Source organism: Uranotaenia lowii, chromosome 2, assembly GCF_029784155.1.
Source record: "Uranotaenia lowii strain MFRU-FL chromosome 2, ASM2978415v1, whole genome shotgun sequence".
NCBI classification, from domain to species: Eukaryota; Metazoa; Arthropoda; class Insecta; order Diptera; family Culicidae; genus Uranotaenia; species Uranotaenia lowii.
Genome location: NC_073692.1, coordinates 178,655,536 through 178,679,063, shown reverse-complemented (window position 1 = coordinate 178,679,063; position 23,528 = coordinate 178,655,536). Strand labels below are relative to the sequence as shown.

The window sequence follows — 23,528 nt, the reverse complement described above, 5'->3', positions numbered from 1 at the left end:
GCACAAATGTTGTAGAAATAATCAAAGAGCTCAGTATGGCCAGCCCAGGCTGTAAAATAATGAAAATATGATACTTTTACCGTATTCGTTTTCTACATTCGCCCAGTTTTGAGGTTTACCATACTAGAACGAACATAATTCGTCGTCAGTGTTTTGCTACCTCGATCGCTCAAACACGAATCTTAAGTGTTCCACCGTCCATTTTAAATCAAATCTGGGGAATTACGGATGCAAAACTTAGCGCATAAACTTCTAAAAATGACAGTAAAATGTGCATAACTTGTTGTGACCTGGTGCAAAACAGGGTATAAACGAATACGTTATTACATTTTTGGATATAACATGAAGTCAGTTAAGCTGGAACAATCTACCGCCCCTTCTTTCATAACAGTCCCATGTATAAAAATAAGCAAGCGAGACAATCAGCTTTTTCTGTTTTGGAATGTATTTTTAAATTGTGAACACCACTTTCAGCATAAATGAAAATCGTTTCTAGGTTGTCATAATAAATCGTAGGTCTGAAATTTTTGAAATTGGGTTATTGGTAAGGTCGAGAGCACCATTTTTATTCATTATGGGACTGTTAATCGACCATATTTGAAACCTTTTTCGAATCTACTAGCATAACAGTCCCACCAAGCTACTTTCTAAGACTTAAATTTGATCATTTTTGAACTTCTAAATGTAATTGTCAGAAAAAAAACATACTTTTGCAAAAAAATATCATGAATTCCACATTGTAAGTTGAATTTTTTTTAACGATTTTTGATTGCATCCGATAATTTTTCGCTCAGGAAGTCATTCCTAAGAAAGTCAGACCTGCCTTCGAAAACTAGTGTGCATCATTCGACATCAAGTGAGTTAAAAAAATGTTTAAATGATTCAAAGCAATAAACCAAAGACTATTTCGCCGAAAGAAACATTGAAAAGTAACCAAATACGTGGTATTTCACATATGGGACTGTTATTCAGGTATATTTCATATAGGACAGCCACGAATTGATATTTTTTGTTCGAAATTTCTAGAACAAAACCTCTTTTATTAGGGAACGTCCATAAATGACGTAGCATTTGTGGGGGAGGGGGGGGGAGTTTGACTTTGTGTGACGATGTGTGACGAGACGGGGGTTAGGGGTTCAAGTAAAGCTACGTAGCTTTAATTAAAAAAAATCAAAATTAAGCAAAATTATGCCTTATTCAATCCAGTCTGAACATGTAGCTTTTGACTCCTACTGCCCGACTGTTTTCAAGCGAATCAAGGAGCGTACATGCAAGAAATGCAATTTATATTCCGCTTCAAATGTTCTCCAAAAGGAGCATAGCAAAATCCACAAGGCCCCAGCCTCGAATAGAAAGATTCGCCCAAAGCGAATTGTAGGCAAAAGAGGACACGAAGTGCTGGTCATCACTCCGGAGGACGATAGAGAGTAGGCAGAGGCTGACATCACAGATGCAATTATTCCAGCCGAACAGACGATGGAGGAAAACTGCCCAACGATTTCATTGGAATCCAGAATGGAGATAATTTGGACCGACGCAACTGATTGAATACTTCCTAGCTATCCTGTTTGTTGAAAGGTAGCTTGATTTTTTTGACTGATTGATATGCTTTTTTAAACTTCCATTTATAACTTCTTTCCCTTTCATTGTTATTTTTTGTATTATTCTTGCAAAATGCTGTTAATAAAAGTAAAAATTAAAAACCGATTTTTAAAATTGGGGGGGGGGGGGGGGAGGGAAGGGTTTATTAAAGCTACGTTATTATCTAGGGGGGGTATATGACTTTGTGACGAAATGCTACGAGGGGGGAGGGGGGGTATAAAAATTCACAAAAAAAGCTACGTCATTTATGGATGTTCCCTTAGTCTTTTATGTTGAAGCCTTATGTTGACCTAAAATGACGAAAATTCATATGGGACTGTTATGCGAGTAGGGGCAGCCTGAAAAGGACGAAAAAATAGTGTTTTTTACCAGCTTTGATAAGTTCTTTTGTTTCCATGTTGTTAGAAGTGCTTGCTATCTCCATATGTGAGTGCAGTTGTTCGACCACTGTTTGTTTTCGATGCAAAAAAATAGATTTATTGTCATTATTTCTTTCATAACTCTTCAAGGTGTTAATGGCCCACTTTGGTGTCTTCAGATGAAAGTTGCATCATGAATCGAGCTATACAATGGTATTTTTTGCAAAATATTCGGTGGTGCAGACGGTACTTTTAGACGCCATTTAAAGTTTATTTACAACTTTTCATGTTGAAGGTCAATATTTAATTTTTTTCAACTATTCTATTTGGAAAGCTGATAAAATTTCAATGCATTTTGATGTGCTTTTTTATAATTTCCGTTGAGAAACAACAGAGTTATGTAGCTTTGAAAAATGGTTATTTTTTATTTACAAAAAAATCTAACCGAAGCTAACTCAAAAAATAAAAATGTTAGAAATCTGAAAAAATACATATGTTTTTAAGTCGCAAAAATGAACCAAATTTTCAATTTTGGGGAAAATCTGAAGACCCCCAGCGCAAACCCGTCAGATAATAAAAAAAAATCCCAACCTGTTAAAACAAATAAATTGTTTACAGTGGTAGTTGAAACAACAATCTGCTGAAGTTCCAGCTTCTGAATATTCCTCATTTATTCCGTCAAGGTTGATCTATTGATTGTTGCTAAGTAGGTAATTGATGTAATATATAAAAAATCACATTTACGTTGACTTGTATGCAATATGAACCAAACTTTAGTTTATGATGCTTCAATTTCACATTTAAATGAGATTAAAATTCGAAATGAAAATTATGCACTTAAATTGAAGAGTCCAACTTCGATGAGAATTCCTTTGTTTGAGCCAGAGTACATCGTTTCCGGTATGTGTACCTACTGATTTTCCGCTTCTGGTGAAGCAAACGGGAAGCCTGCAGGACTGTCAAGATCCCCAAGGAAACACCCTCGAACTGGATAAACAAACTCAAGGCTCCATTATCGATCCAGCCTTATTGCATCTGAAAATTGGCTCAGTCCATTTTCATTTTAATTGAATCATAAGGACGAAAACAAAAATTATCGAATCTTAGGTTCAATAAATAAAATAAAGATTTTTAAATTACCGAGAACATGTTTTCTGAGCAAGATTTCGAGTTCTTTTGCATAATTAATAGGTATATTAAGGAAATATATTCTGGAAATTGGAAAATATCATAGAAAACCTTTCCTAACTGTTGCCTAGTTGCTAGGAGTCGGCCTTCAGCTGTTTTGTGGCAACGTTAGTTCGCTCGAAGCATGGTAAATGTTTGAATGTATGTTATTGATAGGCATAGTTATTTGCATGCAGTGTTTTCCGAGGGACGTGTTTCAGTTTAGCTATATTCGTTTCACTCAAACCGGGTAATAATCTAATGAATTAGCTGGAGAAGTTTTGCGCCAGAAATTCTTGCACGAAGGAAACAGGCTCAGAAAGTTTCTTCTACTAATTTTAAGCCTTCCAGTGTATAGGCAACCGGGTTTGCTTTTGGTTGTCTGTTTTTCATGTTTCTGTTCAAATTGTCCTTGGAGCTGTTTGAGGAAATGAAAAAAAAACTTAAAACATTTTCCTTCCTGAATCGATGCAATCGAAGTTCAGGTTGCTAGTTGCTCGATGATTCAGTATTAAACTGGCTGTGAAAGTGAATTTTTGTATAAGTGGAATTGGAAGCGAAAGTTAGAAGATGATAGTGTTGATTTTGAGATTAGAAAAGCAGCAAGGTTTGGATCAAGGATTTTTGGTGGCTGCGTGATCAGCCGAAGATCTTGATAATAGTGTTTCAGTGTCTATGGTTAGGTTTTTGCTACCATCAAGTTCAAATAACAGCAGCAGAAGACAATCAACATGTCGAAACGGAAACCGGACGAGGAGGGTTCCGGGAACAGTGAGCAGGATTGGGAAATCTTCGACATACTTTGTGGAGGAGAGGAGGTACATTAATCTATGGATTAGGTGATTTTTTACAGTAACTGGCTGTTCCCGTATGAACTCCGTTTTGCTTTAAACTTTTAATATGTAATGAAGGGTTTTTTTTTATCGCCAATTGAGATGCATTTTTTGAAATATTGAACAGTTAAGATGAACGACTCTTTTGCTTGTCTATTAAACAGAACACTGATAAATCATTTCACACATTTTGCAAAATCGATTCACACATTATCAGCAAATATATGGAACTGTCAAACTCCAGTATGATTTTCACACACCATGCAAGTTCAAATTTTACACATTATATGAAAGAGCGAACTAAGGAAAAAAGTGTGTGAAATCACAATCGCTGTGTTTGTTTTGTCTCCAACAGTTTTGTGCGAGCCAAGAAAAGAACCATCCCCATCGCCGTCTCAAGTCAACACTTGAATTGAATCAATGTTTTCCAATCATGCTAGCATTAATTTTAAAAAAAAAACATTGAAATTGCAAATATTGTCATTTTTATTTCCAAATGATTTAAAATAAATTTAACTATCACCTCCCGCTTACCTAAATTAAACTGTTGTGATCTTTTCTCGATTCGAACGCTTTTTGCATAATGTGTGAAACGCACAAATTTCGTTTGCTTAAAGAGTGTTTTCCATTAATGTGCAGCAGTACCTTCACACATTTATTGTGTTGGTCTACATATTTCTAAAATGTGTGAAATTCCACACACTAATGTGTGAAATGATTTGTCAGTGAAATGGGTCAATCCACTATGACGTAATTTCCTTTTGTGGTGACAGTTCACATGTCCTGTTAACATAATTTAACAAACGAGAAATGGGTGTGGTGAAATTTTTCGTGTAGCTGTACGGTCAAGAAATTTAACTGAAAACAAACACAGCGATTGTGATTTCGCACACTTTTTTCCTTAGTTTGCTATTTAAAATAATGTGTGAATTTTGATCTTGCAGGGTGTGTGAAAATCACACTGGAGTTTTACAGCTCCATATATTTGCTGATATGTGTGAATCGATTTTGCAAAATGTATGAAATGATTTATCAGAGAGGGGCTGCGCTTCTACTTGAAACAAAAAAATCTCATCGAATGTCCAAATGTGGAAGTTTCTGCAAAGAATACGAATGTGCTGAATCGAATGTCCGGAAGTTTCTTGTGTTATTTTGACTGGAAGCTGTAAAGCAAGTTCACATACTTGTACAACGACACTATTCAGGAATAAAATTATCGAATATAGGAAAAAAAATTCGGTTAACATCCTGAAAGGCTGAACGATTCTAAATTTTTTACACCTAAGTCCTTAACAAACATTTCCTTTTTAAAAAATTTAATATCCTCAAATTGAGCTGAGAACTATTGCTAGAAAAATGAGAGTGTAAATTTAATGAAGATTAAATGAATATGATCTCGAAGGTTTTCACATATTATAAGATATTTCGGAAAAAATGCCAAAAAATAGCCCTTTGAGCGATTTGACAAGGGAAGAGTAGATACTCTTCGAGAACAAGAGCTAACCTTGCGTGAAATCGGTATCAGGATTGGTAGGAGTAAGGATGTGGTGTATTACTAACTCTGCGGCTAGGCGAAAAATATGTCACAAGAAAGCGATGTGGACGTCCATCTTCCCTGACGCCGAGGTGTCACAGGGTAATAAATCGACTGGCGGTCCACCAAAAGCTGTCCTCTGAGGAAATCAAGGCGGAGATGAAGCTGACAGTATCTGGGCGTCGGATTCGGCAAGTTCTCAAAGACGATCCTAATATTTCCTCCACCAAAACAACGCCTGTACCAAGACTTCTTCCTCGTCACAAAAAAGCCCGTTTTGCTTTTGCCCAAAAGTACAAGTACCAATTTAGTACCAAGAGTAGTCAAACGTGGTTTTCAGTGAAGAGATGAAGTTCAACCTAGACGGGCCAGATGGCATTAGCAGCCGCTGGTACGACAATAGGCAGAAGAGGCCAACGAGAGAAAAACGAAACTTTGGTGGGCCGGCAGCAGCCTTGCCAGATCTACGGATTTCTCCGTAGTTCTACGGATTTTCTGCATTTCTACGGATTTACGGATCGATGCTCGAAATCTACGGATTTTTAGCATTTCCTACGGATTTTCTACCGATTATCGAATAAATTTCAGGGATTTTGCGGATAACTGAAAATTCTACCTGACGACCAAAAAAAAGGTCATCAAGTTTAATTTTGCCGAAATCAGTAGGTACATTTTTCGATTTTCCTAAAATCTACGGACTTGAGCGGTTTTCAATCTGACAACGCTGGCCGGCAAAAGCATAGCTGGAAACACACCTGTTTGATTCATATTTACCCGAATGGACTCACAGATGTATCGCCAGCTATTAGAAGAAGTTCTTGCTCCATTTTCGGAAAATGTTATGGGCGAAAACTGCAGTTCCAAGCAAGATTGTCCCATGTAGAAAAACGTGCAAACGAGAAAAACGCGATAGAAATATCAGCTGTGTTTCCAATGTTTCTCTTAAACTAAAAATTAACCAACAGTTTTTTCGTAGGGAACAGTTCAAGTTAATCATTTTACAATGTTTTCTGCCAAAACAATACATTTCCTACAGAAAAAAATATCAAATTGGAGTCAAAATTGCTCAGTGTGACACTTTTGCGTAGAATCAGAATGCATACCGATGTCACATACCGCATACCGATGTCATACTGTCTACGAAAAACTGTCACACGGCTACAATTTTTCTATCATCTATCTCGTAAAGTTTTTTTTCCCCAAAAACTCAGGTATAGCGTAATTTGAATAATACGTTCCTCTTTGTTTATTAAAATGTATGGTTGAGTATGGATCCTGTAAGTAGTGCCTACCGAAATGTGTTTTGTGAAAATTTCTCTGCATAAAACACTCAAGGCTTCTCGCTCCTCTTCCGCTCGCTATTTTAGTGTTCTTTTCAGTAAATAACATTAAATTCAACAATTTAAACTCATCTTAAGAGAATTTTTTGATAAAATTAGCATTTTTCATAGAATTTTCTCTGGTATGACATTCTTGCGTAGAACTATCAACATAGAGACAACCACCTCGATGAAAATTTCGTATAAGTTCAGAACAAAGTATACTTGATTGTGTTTTTGTTTGAAAATTAACACATAGACAGTCTTGCTTGGAACGGCAGAAAACATGGTTTTCCATCAAGACAATGCTGCCTGCCATGCGTCCATGGCTACGAAAGAGTTCTTGGAACTTCATAACATCCCTCTTTTGGAGTGGCCAGTCTGCAGCCCGGATCTAAATCCGATCGAAAACGTTTGGGGGCTTTTCTCCCGTAACATTTTCAAGCATGGACGAAGTTATGAAACGGCTGGACAAATTAAAATGACGATTCAGGACGAATGGTGTAATCTGGATCCGAGCGTTTTGAAAAGCTTCATTCAAGAAGTCATTGCCAAGAAAGGCGATGCTCCACATTATTAAAGTCCTTTGTTTTTGGAAATCAGATCAATAAAAACGTGTTTTTCTAATAAAATAGCCTTTGTCTTTATACGTTTTTCCAACACGAAAATCCATTTTTAGAGCATATTATTTTAAGATGCATAAATCTTGTGAAACAACTGCATTTTAAGATATGGCATTCTTTTATGAATCTACCGTGGACAAGTGTTGAATTGAATAATCACAGGAAAGTACAAATTTCCCTATGTACAGCTTGTCTTTATACCTTTTTTTTGTAGCGGCCCACCACACTCCTCCATACCCAAAAGCTCTATTGAGCCCCCTGGTAATGGACGCTACTGTTCTCAGCACGTCTGGCAGCAAAAAATAACAAACAAAATAACTAATACGCGACGCGGGCAAAACATTACTCATGCTGAGATCTGAAAGTTTATAATCTAATGCGGGAAATGCGGCGATACATTAAACTAATTTACAATATGAATCTCAATGGAAAAAGATTTCCTTAGAACTTATTTCCAGCAGTGTATATAAGCCAAACAAACAAACGAACAAACATACAGAAATGGCTTTTTATGTTTAGAGAAGACAAGCTGATACACGCAAAATAATCTGCACGTAGCGATTTCGTGAAAAACTACAAAAAATAATCCAATTTTCACGTATGTAGATCCTACGAAATAAATATGTAGAAGGGCCCCTCATAAGAATCGGTGCATGCATGAAAGTCATCTACGACTTACGTGAAATTTTAATGAGTTCAACGCGATGTGATGATTAATACTACGTGAAATGTGAATGCAAATAAGATACTTTTATCCTTGTTTCTTATTTTTGTTTTTGCTGTAATAAAAAAAATTACAAAAACAGAAATTTTTCTGGAAACGGATTTTATTACTATTTTTTCTTTCGATATAGCCGGTTAACACTTACATTTAACACTCCAGTATTTTTTTTAAAGGGAATCCCCACTCTGGTGGCCTTGTACCTCATCATGGTCCATTTTAGTAATCCTGTAGAAAAGAAAATTATGTGAATAATTGATCATTTATTATCTTAATGAATAAGTTACCCGATGATACATATCGGATTTTGCACACTCCTATCAGATTTCAGCACAAAACCAACGAAATCCGATAGTAAATTCTTCAGCCTGAAGCAAAAACAGTTTCGTGATCACTTTTGCAAATTTTGGAGAAAAATACGGAATTTACGACGACTTACCTTCCAAATTTTCCAAATTTTCAACATTCCAAATTGTTTATAAAATTGTTGACATTTCTCCCGGATTTGTGTGGAACTGCAACAAAACAAGTTAAATTCCATTTTCATTCTTATTAGAATCGCAGCAGTACCAGCTACACGCTAAAAAAAACAGGTTGAATAAGGAATTTACTCATCCACTTAGATTTAACGTGAAGTTCACGAGTCTTTAATTAGATGGCAAAATAATAACTACAATTCACACGTAGTGTCGATGTGATCCAACAAAAGCTTAGTTTACGTGAAAAATCCCATCTATTTAATTTCAAAATAATTTTGTGTGTACCGTCCGAACTTCGTTTCGCTACGGAAATATAAAAATAAGAAGAATTAAGGTTAATTTTTTCAAACAATTCCTTAAACTAAATAAACAAAATCCTTTGTAGTAAAGTATTCTTATTCCACAGTTGAAAATTAATCACCATAAAAGACGCAGCTGTTTTTTCCTCAACCCGTTTTCAGTTAGCACATTTTCCCATTTCATTTCCACAAAAATGTTGCGAAAACCGTGCTTTAAAAAACAGTAAAAAGTATTTATGAACGACCCCTTTTACCGATCCCTTACATAACATTTGATATTAGAAATCAATTTTCTGTCCTGAAACGTCCTTGTGTTCATTTTTATCTCAATCTTGTGTATAATAACGTAAATATTGCAAAAACAGTGAACAGTTAATATGGACGACCCCAATGGTCAGCACTTACACAAAATTTGGTACCTAAAATCGGTTGTCTGTCCCGAAAAACTCCCGAGTGCAAATTTTTATCTCAATTTATTGACAATGCCGTTGAAATCCGATGTTTCCGCGCTGGTGATTGGCAACCTTGCCAACCAGCGACGATGAAAAAATCCATCATACATCTCGGCAATCTTTTGTTTGGTTCCGTCACCTGGAAGATGTTTGATGGATGTCTGTTCAACAGAAATTTTATTATGGACGACCCCTTAAACAAAATTTGAAACCTGAAATCAATTGATTTTCCAATCAATCTTGAAAATCAGTTAAGATTTTGATTGCTAAATCATGCGTAAAAATTTACCCATAAAAAAACAGCTACAATTTTTACCATTGAAAAAAAATCTCATTCAGCAGGTAGAAATGACTCATCTTAAGCATTATTTTTCAGTTCTTAAACTATAATTCTGAAGCGGTGCTTTAAGATATTTCGAAAACTTTATAGAATTTTTATTCTACTCTCACTATATTTTATTTTATGTGATGAATTATCCAATAGGATGAAAATCCCTACAAGTGTTTATCTTTTTTTTTTGTTCGAATGTAGTGGACATTCAGCATTTGGCTTGGGAGCTCGAGTCTTTATGCCTGAAGTGCTTTTCAACCATATCATCTTTTGTACAGTGCACATTTCAGTACATTTCGTCTTAGAGATTTGCTAAATAGGTATGGGATTTTTTGCAACCTCTTCTACGGGTATATAAAAAAGTTGAAGAAGTTGTATTTAAGCCAAAACCATAAGGTTTTCGTAGAACTACGACTCAGCAAACATTTTTGTAGGTATATTTCTCAACAACTCTGTTATACGTTTCATGTGCATTGTAGAATAATCGTATGAAACTCGAAAAAACAGCATTTACCTACCAAAGTGGAGGCAATATACATACATAGTAAGAGTACAAGAGAGTACAAGTTTTTCCTCTCAGCACATACGAACCGTTGCCAGCGACAATATTTGCTGCTTCTGTCATTGGGCAATTCTTGCAAATACACCATCTGACTTTTATCAATCCGGTTGCACTGCTGGTCGCAGAGAGAACATCAAAGGTTCTCTCACTTGTCCCACGCGGGAGTAAAAAAGGAACGAAATCGTCTTCAAAATCTGCAAACATGGCGGACTTTTTATCATATCCGATTTAAACTATTTAATCCGAGTTCGTGTAACGATTTTTACGAACTTTTGCTTGCGTTAGTTGGAATTACGACTCACAATAACGTTTTTAATGACTTGAGTTATCATTTTCAATGCGATTTCATGTTTGCTGGGGACGTTTTTTATTGTTCTCTTTAGAATTTAACTTCATGAAAATTTAAAGTTTTAAGATAGGTTCGTTCATAAACACTTTTTTTAGCGTTTGTATCAATGAGAAGATTTAACAATCAGTAAATCATTACACCCATGGAAGAGGTTGTAATGGCAATTTTGCAAATCTCTGTGCCAAAAAAGCGCTGAAAAGTTTTATTGTTTAATTTATAATATTTGAGTTATGCTTCAAATACAGCTCACTCGCCGCCAGCTTTAAACCGAGATATTTCGCATTTGGTCAGTTTAAACAGTCAGAATAAGTGACTAAAATTTTACCCTTTAATGCATGGCTTTTCTTAAATGAGAATTGCAGTTATTGATTCAGTGAAATAATAACATTTTAACTCGAATAACAAAACTCAACAGGTTTGAATTCGTTATTTTAAGTATAATAAAAGTTATGGCCCATCAAAGATGGAAAATAAAATCTGAAAAAAAGTCTGAAAATCTGTAAAAAAGTTTTCGATTTTTTTTTGTTTTGAGTTGTCTTTTTATAAATAAAACAAACTGTACAGAATACACTTATGTTTTCTTACGCGGTTTGATTTTGCTCCGTTTTTCTAACCCGGCTTCTTTTAACACGGTTTAATGCCATGGGTACGGTTTTCCAGCACGTCTTGCGCGAATCAACACGAATTTTTAGCGAAAATATTGAACGCTCTATACGTTAACGACGAATTTCATACCGCGTAGAAAAAAAAAATTAAATAAATTTATATCCCTGAGTTTTAACTGTTTTTAAAAAAGTATTATTTTGGATTTTGAATAGTTGTGGGGTATTATGGGCCAACAAATTCAAATTGACTAGATAAAGGGAAATTTCATAAGTCTTTTAGTTATTTTAAAGCAGTTTCAGATAAGGAAATAAAAAAGGGAGTTGTTTATGATCGAATAGTTCCAAAAACCTGGCTCGTGAACGTTTCGGCAATATTCCTTATATAGGATTTATGTTCGTCTCGATCGTGTGGTGAACGACTTTTTTCTTCGCAATCATATTCACTTTTATTTTCACATACACAATACGATATAAAATAACCAAACCGCTATCGTCAAACATCGTTGAAAGAATGAATTTGCTTAACGTTTTCAATGAATGCACACTCAATTCATCCCAGTCATTTAAACTTGAAACTAAACTACACGATTCGAAATTACACATCAAAGTTTTTAATTTTTTTTTACAAATACAAAACTTTAAATATTCAACCTTAGTTCTATATCCCGCTAATTTTAATATTTCCTATTCTATCCACCACAGATCGTATTGGTAAAAATGGACTAAATATTGTTCATAACTCCTCATTTGGCATAAGAAAACTTTACAGATAAGAAAAACGTATTATAAGTTCTGAATGAGTATAAAAATATCAAAATATAGGTGGCTTAATAAAACCCACAAAATGTGGCCCAAGTATATGAAGCATATTATATGTAAACAAGTCAACAACATATGGAAAAACATGCTTAAGCATAGCGACGACGATGAGCTGGATTGAGATTTTTATCTCAACACATATCTGAGATATCAGATTGGCCCAAGTTACCCCACTCTCCCCTAGCTTTTATTAGCTTAGTTTTTCATTTTAATCAGCCTTTCTATCCCTTTGTTTTGATCCTTAAGAGCAAGTTCACTGGTGTTGGGGGAAAGTGGTAGAAATTTTGTCATTTTTTGCACATTTTGGAAATTTTGACATGCAAAAACATTTTCAAGATCTTTGGCCTTCAAATTTTTCTACATCACGTGTTGTATTTTCGCATGCTGTAATGCAAAAATAAGCAATATTTCTATCACATACGGCTGAAATAGAAACAGTGCTGTAAAAAAATACAACGCCACAAGATCTTGAAAACATGTTTGCATGGTAAAATTTTCATAATGTCCAAATTTCTACCACTTTTTTCCAACACCAGTAAACTTACTCTAAAAGAATCGATCTATCTCACATCATTCAATGAAAACGATTGAGCTCCCGAATTGTTGATTTTGGTTTACTAACTTTATTTTTCCATGTTCAACGATTAACAAACAATGGATTTCGATGATTGGCGTGCAATTTCCTGTATAGCCGAAAAATAACTCAATCGAAAAGCAAATAAGAAAGGTTAATGACTTTCAACATTGTCAGAATTGTTTTTTATTCGAAGTTTAAGCAGCACATTCGAGTTCGAGCTTTTAACTTTGGAGTAATCCAGCACTCGTCACCTAGAGTCAACCGCAGGGTGGTTGCCATGACAATTACACCGTTGTTTAGTCTATTTGTGAAAGCCAGGAAAAACTTCTCTTCCCACCCAGGCTTTCGAGTATGTTGAATGAATTTCCCAACTTGTAAATGTAAGAGAAGCTTCCTTTGTGCTCCCCAATTCGCAATGGGGAGTCATGAATAGTAAGACAGAAAAAAATTGAAGCCTACAGGTTCGATTATTGTGTTTCTCACTTACTTAGGGCCACCACGTTTTATCTACCTTACCCAAATTTGTAACGACATCATCTCTTCCCCCCCCCCTCGCGCAACAAGGAAGAACCTTCAAATGTTTGATTGGTGCCCCCAATTTTGCCCCGGAATCGCACGTGATCGATTTGCAAAGTCATAAAGCCGATCCATGGACAGGTTTGCTCCCGATTTCCAATTTTCGAGGGTTTTGATTTGTGGAAATGTCGGTTAGACTGCTAAGGATAAAAAAAAACTTCAAATGGAAACAGCCTAGTCAGAATTTTCCCGCCATAACACTGTTTTGGTTTGATTTTGCTATCCGTTTTTTGTTTCCTGGACGTCGTCGTCTATGCATTTCCCACTGGCTCGAGTCTATCCCAACTAGGGCACCTGGAATGTATTTGTGTGCGAAATTCCGATATTCTGAATCAAACTTTTCCGCATTTCCAAGGTTCGGGGAGAAAAGGGATTGTATGAAGGTTGTCGGTGGTGCAGATAATCATACCATAAGTGTTGAGGCAGAATAGAATCCAACAGGAACAGAAGTTTCCCGTGAGGTCCCTGAAAATGCGTTGAAGGAACTTTCCTCAGTTTTGTCGGGTCGTGAACGGGAATGGTTGGAAAATCGCATCGCTTAGTCGTTGTTAGTGGAATAACCGAAGTGATTAAAAGTGCTTATTGATATGATGAAATTATACTGCATATGTCTGAGCCTCATTGGATTAAATCTCTGTTAAGGAATAACAATGAAAAATCAGTGAATAACAGTTTTGGGAAGTGAGTTAAGTTAGGAAGACAAAAAATTGCAGGGGATATTTGGTTCACATTTTTATTAAAGTGACTGCATCAGCTACACTTCGTAAGCAGAACTTTTGATCAATGAAGTTGTTAAAAAAAAAAAACAAAGAAACAGTGGGAATTAAAAAATAAATATATATCTCTATTTAATTCGATTTTAAAAATGTATATTATGAACAAAACCGTTCATAGTTCTATAGAAAATCAAGTGCAAGCAAACAGATCTTCAAATTTGCATCCACAATATCATCTCTGGTGGTAATTTATCCTCAAAATTACTGTAAGAGCTTGATCAACCATCCACGTGAATCTGATGAAATTCTACGTTACTAAGATATTTGATAGGTAATAAGAATTAGGGTAAAACAAGCTCATCAAGCTCACGCGTGATACAAGACCAGAAATTGAGTACAAACCAGAGACTAATTAAATAGATAGATACAGTGGGTTGTGAGACACTTTAAAAATATTATAACTGACTTGCGGTCACAAGCTGTTGTGATTTGTTTTAGGTGTGATCGATGGAAGTTTGTTCGTTTTGTTACATGTGTTCATTCTGTAAACTTTTTGTTTGATTTTCTGAGATTTTGTGTAAGGAGTCAGCAAAAGGGGTCGTCCTTATAAAATGTTCCCTGGTTTTGTGATATTGACGTTATCATATAGGGGAGAACTGTACAAGACGCACCAGCGAGGTAAAATGGCCCATGCCATTTTTTCTCAAAAATACAATAACCTTTGGCTCCGAATGGTGTTTTTCTTCATTTTTATTGTAGCAAATGAGCTTTTTCATCATTTTTTAGATGAAAAGTTCACAAAAACGACTTTAATTTTTAGAAACAGAAGGATTAATAGACTCTGCCTAAAACTTGTTATTTTTTATGGTTGACATATAAGGTTTTATGGTAAACCAGTCTGCGCTATCTGATCCAACTGCAGCTTTTCGTTATAACACTCGTATTCACTTCCGAATGACTATTAGTATTTCATCATATTTCACTAACTTCCCACAAATTTTTACTAAAATTAATTATATCAAAATTGGGGCAGAATGCCAGCAAAACCACGTGTTTTAGGCTCAAATTTTGAATGCTGTTAACTTTTGAGAAAAACCAAATGTCGAATCAAAATGTCTTTCTTTTTAATTGCTGACTCCCAAATTTCGATAAGAATGCATAGTTATAACAAATTTCGTCCTTGTTGGAGTTAAAAAGGTGCACCAATATTTGACTCGAAAAAATTATCTGCCGCCATGTTTGCCGCGATATCAGTCAAGAAATTGAATTTCGTTGTCTACCTGAAGGCGTTTTACCTTTAAGGATGTAAAAAAGTGAATTTTGAACAGCAAAATTTTCGTTAAATTAAGCAATAATAAATGATTTTTTGCCAAAGTATGGTTAATTGGCAAAAATAAGATGAACATGTAATAAAAAATTTGATGTATGAATTACTATATTCCGTATAACCATTGTTCCATTTCTCACCACCCATCCGGTATGGTGCGTTCTGTCCACTAGTTTTGGCGTTCTACCCCGTGACTTGTTTTCTGGCTGTTTAAGATTTTCACAAAAATGTTACCAAAATCGTGTTTTTAACATATTATTTCTTTTTGATAAGATGTAAATGTGATCACTAAATCATCGTGAACTTTCAATTTGGTTCATAGATGATGGGTATCGCTGTAAATAGCAATTATGCTTAACTGGTGCGTCTTGTACAATTCTCCCCTATTGGTTTGAGATTAAAATTGGCACACGGGAGTCATCAGGGACGAGCAATTGATTCGAATAATCCAAATTTGAGGCAGGGGTCGGCCAAATAGGTCGTCCATACTATCTCATCACTATTTTTGCGATTTTGACAATATTATTTATTATATTTAGGTAAATAGCCACCTGGGAAGTTTAAGGGACGGGCAATCGATTTGAGGTATCAAATTTGGTGTAAAGGGTCTGCAAAAGGAGTCGTCCATATTAACTGTTTATGGTTTTTAGATATTGACGTTATGATGCATCGGATTGGAATTAAAAATTCCACAACAGGATTTTAAGAGACGGGCAATTAGGCAATTAGAAAATCGTGGGTATACAATTTCGGTTAGTCATGTAACGAAAAAGCGTCATTCTCATGAATCAGCAACAGTTTTCGCGACATTTTTGTGGAAATTTTCCGGGAAACGTACGAATTGAAGAACGGATTTCGAAAAGAAACAGATATGTTGTTAATGTGGTGATTTTTCAACTTTTTAAAAAGAATACTCTTACTGAATAGTGTTCTTTATTCAGTGTAAGGAATATTATACGAAATCAGAACTTCGAGCAATATTTAACCACTTTTCTCAATTGTTTGGTAACTCTGAAATTTAATAATAGTTTTAATTTTGATAAACCATTAATAAAATTCAGAAGTTCTACAGAGCTAACAGTTAGTCAATAAATATTCCTGTTGAAGTTACCTTTTAGGAGTAGGAAGTAGCATTAAAACCACGTTTATCAGTGTTGATCATAAGTTAGTTCCCATAACATGTGGTAGCTCAACCCAATTTAAATAATTGGAGCTTGGAGCATTTTTGGAAGCTTATTCTTCCGAAACTGTTTTTGGATGACTCTGTTCTAACCACAAGCACAGTTGAAATAAGAGGACTTGTGAATTAGAAATAAATTGTTTTAGAATTTTCAATGTTGGACTCATGAAACTTTCATATGTTTCAACTCAGCATATAAATTGAGGATAAAAATTTTAAATCCAAATCTTTAAAATAGTTTGAATTAAGAATAAATTCTTTTGATATTCCGAATTTATGAGTTGCGAATACGGATAATCCATCTTATTTTAGTTTGAAATGCAAAACCAAGATTCGAATCAGGTTGCTTAACAAACGATATTTTAACTGGAATTCAAGAACAATATCTTGAAACTTGAATGATATTTTTTCCGCATGTATCTTGGCTGGTCAATTCCGGACTATTTCATCCTTAAATCTTGTAAAATTTGGGCATATCGTTTTAAAATTTACCCAAAAAACCCAGCCAATATCCATGCAAATCTCCAATTATTTTATTAAAATTAAGAAGAAACACATCTCGAGAACTGTTTTTGTTATATCGAAACATATAAGCCGATTTGGAATCATATTTCAGGCTTCCAAAAATATCGTTCATGTTTATTTTGACAAAATTTGTTTAAAAATAACTTTTTTTTGCTTAAGATACAGAATTCTAAGTGCACTATTTGAATTGAAAAATGAAATTGAAAAAATCTGGCCAATCCGGACAATCAGATAAGCTTGGCCTAACTTTATTGAAATTCGAACTTTAAATTACTATCAACAAGTGGATTAAAAAAACCTTTATAGAATATTGAACCTGGATGACATTTCGAGGTTTTGAAATCGAGATTGTTTATCTTGACTCGTTTTAATTGTTCATCAAAATTTGATTAAAATTTCAAATGTTAAGTTTATCAAAAAACATTTCGCATGGAATGGAAGAAAAAACTGTGTCGGAGAGCCCTTCCAGACACCCAGGGAAGGGTATCAACTTCTATCTATGAAGCACTACAGTGAATCTAATTAAAAAGAGGTTCTTGATTTTGAGCGGGGGTAAGAATACTAATTTTAGTCATGGTATAATTATTGTTTTTTTTTTATTGTTTGATGATAATATCACATTATGCTCCAAAATTTGGATGAATTAAGTGCTATATGGGTACTGGAGGGCAACTAACAAAACTATCGAAAATTGACTTACTCCTAAGCAAAATTAGTGTTTTTCGATAAGCTCAGTTCAAAACATGCAATGCATGGTAGGAATATTTCAGAGCCTCGTTTTAATTTTCTTACAATTTGTGGTCGATTTTGGACAACAAGGTGGACAAAACTGCCTTACGAACAAAAAATGGTATTTTACTGCGTTGAGATATACCAGGTCACCCTATTCCCCTAAGCACCTCCGGAGCCACATGAATAGTATGCAAAGGGTTGTTAGTTAATTATCATGGCAGAAAGAGTGTTAGTCGTTTGGAATCGTTTTTCAAAGCAAAATTGAAAGTGTTCTCAACTGTTCACTTTTGCATTCCTCAAGCTGAATGGCAAATAATTAAACATATGTAGATTGAAATGAAACGAATAAAAAAATTATTGTAAAGTAATTATTGTTAAGTAAATGCATGACATGCTCGCTACCTGGAATAAATTAGGGACAAAAATCGCTCAAATTTTTAAATTTTAAAATTGAAAATAGCTCGAGTGCGCAAGTGTGCGCACGATTTTTCTTTTGGACATGTTTAAGGAAGTCAAAGTATTCGTGTGGTATGTGAAATTTTTCCCGGCGGAGCCCGGAAAATTAACTTTAACACTTATTTGTAAAAAACAATATAAGTTTGTTCGAAAACATTGCACTATTTTGTTTAGCTTCTCTACTACATGCGTTTATCAAGAAATAATCGCAATTTCAGCCACAATTCATTGGTCATATTAAAACTTAAGAATTGTAGAAGGAATTTGGTTCATAGTCACATTATTCTGCGTGTTACGCAGCCTGTAATTGTACGTATTTACGCCAAATTTTGGAAGACAAAGTTAATAATTTTTATACATCAATGTTTCGAGTTATGCCATTACGAACTCACCATTCCACAGGTTTAAAGTCGACAATACTAATATGCAACAACTATCTATCAGCTTAGCTTAGCTTAGCTTAGCTTGATTGACTACTCACATCCACCTTTAATCATTGAACTCGAAATGCTTTATTTAATCAACAAGTATTAATATAATATTGCCTAATGCCGTTGAACTTCCTCAGTATACTTTATAGAAACTCTTTATTGGTCTAGCAATGATATTGAATAAAATGCATTTCTAATCCCATGATCGCAGGCGTGGCTTAGTAGAACGAATTCCACATCGCCAATGGTTGCTACTCCGTGATTGACCGAGGCCACCAATTTTGTTCAAAGGTCAAATGAATGGTGTCTGGGACTGACAGCTCAGTCACAATGCCCAAAACTGATGCTCTCTCTTTAATCATCAATAACGGCGCCGGCCACGTCCTAGTAGTCAATAGATAGATTGGAAAAGAGAGAAAGGGATGAAAGAAATAATTCGTGCTTTAGGACCGAGGTCACCTCTGCATCCTAGCAAATAATTTTATTGTGGGGAGTGGGTAAAAGGATGTGATCTGGAGACACTTTTGACTAGTGTGATCTTTTCAAGGCATCCAATTGTCCTACTATCTTAAAGGCAAAATGGTTACTGGTGAAAATTTAAGTGTGTTGAAAGTTATTGAAAGAAAAAAAAATCTTGTTAACATTCCTCGTTGATGATAACAATTATGCATCCCTTACTAAAAATTTATATTCTTGGGGTTGTTTCATGATTCTCATACTGAGTAAGGCCAGATTACTATGGAAAACATAGATTAATTTATGATTTTTTTAAATTTTGATTGTAACACACTATGAATTAATGAATAAAATTCTTCGATAAAAGTCATATTTTCTTCTAATCTTGTAAACATTTGGTAGCTTTTCAGATTCACTCTATTCAACCAATTCAATGTTAAAAGAGACCAAATTATGAAAAGTATCTCATGTTTTCTTCTTTTTTTTCTATTATTTGAATTTTAGTTTTTAATTGAACCTGAATGATACGAATTGATGGTTTTCCTGGATTTAATAAACCCCTTATAATGATACGTTTCACACAAACGAAAGCTATTGGTTTGCAAAATCTATTAAATAAAACAATCATCAATCCGGAATTTTAGAAAAAAAAAAATCAAACTAGGAAAACTTGACACGTCAAGCATACATGTCTGGCACCTATAAATTGTCACTACTTGAGTTCACAAGTCTTCATTAATCGTTTGCCGTCCTGACTATTGTTATTCGAACCGGAAAAAATGTAATCGCTATCTTCCATACTTCCATACAAATTTTATTTTGAAACATGGATAAAGATAAAAACCCTCACGCAAAAACCGAGTAAAAACAATTACAGGCACTCGTATTAGCAGTCAAACCGATCTTCAACTCTACTGCACCTACCTCAAACATAAAAAAAAACAAGTAAATGAATATTTTAATTTTTCTAAATAAATTCTATATCGTTCGAATATATTAATTTGCTAGTCATGAGTTTTTAATTCGGATTTGTTTTTTTTCCAAATTGCACAGTTTTCGGACATTCATGCTTGTTGGCAACTAGGTTCACAAAACTGTTATACACTCATATCTCACTACATTTGTAACACATTTTTATTGAACACCCCTCAATTCATAAACATCACACATACAATTACATCTAAGTAAACTGCAGTTAGGTGCAAGTTTAGGAGGAAACAGCTGATTGCCAATAAAATCACTCTGTATCAAACTTCAGTGGAATAAACAAGTAGTTCTCCGGTCAATAAACTTATATCTAAACTTAAAACTAGATTGTTAGTACGGATTGTTAGTACGGATAGAAGATTAAAGTACGGTAAAATAAAAGTTGTTCTTGTGTACCGAACACACTGTGGATTGGCAATTTGGAACCCGAAAAGAAAATCAGCACTGCAAGAACCGTGACGAAACGAAGGCTCAACGGAAACGGTAATCGGAAGGATTCGGACATTTCTAATCGAGCAGCTGGAACCAAGGTAAAACATTGGTGCCGTGACCAGGATGGTCAGCTGCGTTTAGTGGTCATCTTTAAAATTCGATCCCAAGCCAAGCGCGGATTCTGGCGCCAAGTTTCTTCATTGTTTTTCTGGAACAAAAGGATCGCCATATTTGGATGATAATTGGATTTATGCTGCGGGATTATTCAAAGCGTTTGGACATCGTAGATAAAAAAAATAAAGGCCTAGAATCTTTGGGCCACAGGTGAGTGGCATTCCGATAATTCCTGGTTTGTTTAATGGTGCTTCTGGTGTGCCTTTATTTCATGTTATGCTACGAGTTATGACGATATGGCAGACGGATGGGTTTAGCATAATTCTGACGCTATTGTGCTGAAGAGAAGCTGAAGTTGATCAGAGTACAGCGGGAGTAAAGCTTATGAATACAAGGCCTTTGTTTAGTGGATCATTGGTGAGTTTTATTCCAAGCATTGAAAACACAACGTAGGGTGCTTTTTTGGATTTGTATATTGCATGGTACGGAACCGGACATCAACGCAACGGATCTTATAAATTTGATCGGAGGATATAGTTCGAGCTTCGTTTAAAAAGGCCATCCTAATTTATTAAATACAAGGCCTTTAATAAGCAGGCCTCAGATTTTTCATGTGCGACATTGGGTCTGTTGAATAGGCGGAAATTCTTTGTTAAAAATACAAGGCCTTTATTAAGCAGGCCTCAGGTGAGTGCCTGTCCTATCAACCATACAACTTTTGGATGGTGCTATCTGGATCTTTTTTTGTGCCTCTTTTGCATGCTACATCGTTACGAGACTGGGTCAACTACAAGCTGAAGTTGCGGAAGTTGAGAGCCAAATAACTGTGTGAGGCGGTCATCATCGGTTCTATTGTGGAGGCGGAAGTTATCTTTTAAAAATACAAGGCCTTTTGTGAACAGGCCTCAGGTGAGTGCCTGTCCAAATTTTACATAAATCCTAGAAGGTACTTCCTGCTTTTCTATTTATTTTCGGTCGCATACTCACGCCATCGTTAGCTGGGTTGATAGTGGTTGCGTAAACATGTCGGGGGACAAAATTAAGGAAATATTAAAGAAAAGAGAGCGTCTATTTGGGTCTTTAAAGAGGTTTTCTTCATTTTTGGAAGCTTACGATCCTGTCAAGCAATCTGGACAGATACAATCGCGGTTGGAAAAACTAGAGACGAAATGGGATGCATTTGAGGAAATTCAAGACGAAATTGCGGTGTTAGATGAAAGAGATGAGCTTGAGGTGGTTAATTTTGAAGCATCATCGAGGTTTGAAAACATGTATTACGAAATTCGGACGGCTTTGTTAGCAAAAATTCCAAATGCCACACCAGTTTTGAATATGGACAACACGATTGGGCGAAATACGTCGTTGGGTTTGCATGCTGGAGTACGTTTGCCACAAATTTCCATTCCAGATTTTGATGGAGACTATCGGCAGTGGCTATCGTTTAAAGCTACATTTGTTTCATTGATTCACGACTCAGTGGAGCTGAGTGAGGTACAGAAGTTCCATTATCTGAAATCTGCCCTGAAAGGGGAGGCTGCAAAATTAATTGCTTCATTGACACTTACCAATGAAAATTATATAATTGCTTGGGAAACGATAACTAGAAGATATTCTAACGAAAAGCTGCTGAAGAAGAGGCATTTGCAAGCGCTAATGGAATATCCAAGGATTGAAATGGGTTCTGCTTCAGCTATTCATGGTTTGGTGGATGAGTTTGAACAACGGTTGAAAATTCTGAAACAATTGGGTGAACAGGTGGAATGTTGGGGTGCAATGATCGCCTTTTGGATGTGCTCAAAGCTAGATGTTAATACGCTTCAACTCTGGGAAGATCATGCAGCAACACTAGAAGAACCATCTTTTGCATTATTGGTTGATTTTTTGGAAAAGAGAACGAGGGTCTTGGAGGCGGTTTCTTCAAATTCCACTAATTCTAGAATGGTGTACAATCGCAGTTCTAGCGGTCGTCAACATATGAGCGTACATGTAGGAACTGAAGATTCTAAGCAGGTCAATTGGTCATGCGTATGCTGTGGAAAGTCTCACTATTTATCTCAATGCGATAATTTCCTGAAACTCAGCTTAAAGGATCGTTTGAATTTCGTCAATGCAAAAAGATTATGCAGCAGTTGTCTGAAAGGCGGGCATTGGGCAAGGAATTGCAACTCCAAATTTAGATGTCGCTCATGCAATCAGAAACATAATACGCTTATTCATCCAGGGTTTTCAAAGTCAGATAATGAATCCACTGCAGTAAACAATGCTGTCATCCAAAATGAACTGGTTTCTACAACACCTGAGGATGATAATCAAGCTAAGGATGCATTGCATGATCTTTCTCTGGGTTCGTTTAACGTGGGTGTGAAAGGAAGTTCATCTAATATATTCCTGTCAACAGTGGTATTGGAGATATATGATTGTCATGGGTCAAAAATATTAGCACGGGCTCTTCTCGATAACGGATCACAGGCAAACATTATAAGCGAACGGCTTTGTCAGTCATTGAAATTGAAACGCAGATCGATCAATGTTCCAGTGTGTGGTGTAGGTCAAGCCGAAATGCATGCGCGCCATGCTGTTACTGCAAAGATTGGGTCTAGAATTTCTAATTTCTCTATTGGAATTGAATGTCTGGTTCTGCAAAGGATTACAACTGATCTCCCTTCCACGAATATCTCTATGTCCCATTGGAATATCCCACCAGAATACAAATTAGCAGATCCGGGTTTTAATACAAGTGGTCGAATTGATTTATTGATCGGAGCAGAACATTTTTACGATTTTTTGTATCAACATGAAATGAAACGAATTTCACTTGGTGCGGGAGTTCCCTATTTAATAGAGACCGTGTTCGGATGGGTGGTTTCCGGGAAAGCACAGCTCCCAAACACAACTTCGGTGATTTGTAACGTTGCGACGAATTCTGAAAATTTGGAAAAGCAACTTGAACGTTTTTGGGCGGTAG

General features: G+C 35.6%; 1 protein-coding gene across 5 annotated transcripts in view; it reads left to right on the top strand.

The window, feature by feature from the left end:
* The first annotated feature begins 3,603 nt into the window (after nucleotides 1–3,603).
* The window catches only part of LOC129748746 (coiled-coil domain-containing protein 170-like), a 38,825-nt gene continuing 18,900 nt past the window's right edge, over nucleotides 3,604–23,528 (top strand). For 2 of the 5 annotated variants that reach the window (XM_055743473.1, XM_055743479.1), the window contains exon 1: nucleotides 3,604–3,946. In XM_055743473.1, the coding sequence (XP_055599448.1) occupies nucleotides 3,860–3,946 (87 nt within the window). In that variant the 5' untranslated portion in view covers nucleotides 3,604–3,859. Of the gene's footprint in view, nucleotides 3,947–13,766; nucleotides 13,889–13,959; nucleotides 13,971–23,528 lie in introns of those variants that run through there. The other 3 variants (XM_055743475.1, XM_055743476.1, XM_055743478.1) reach the window with 3 other exon arrangements.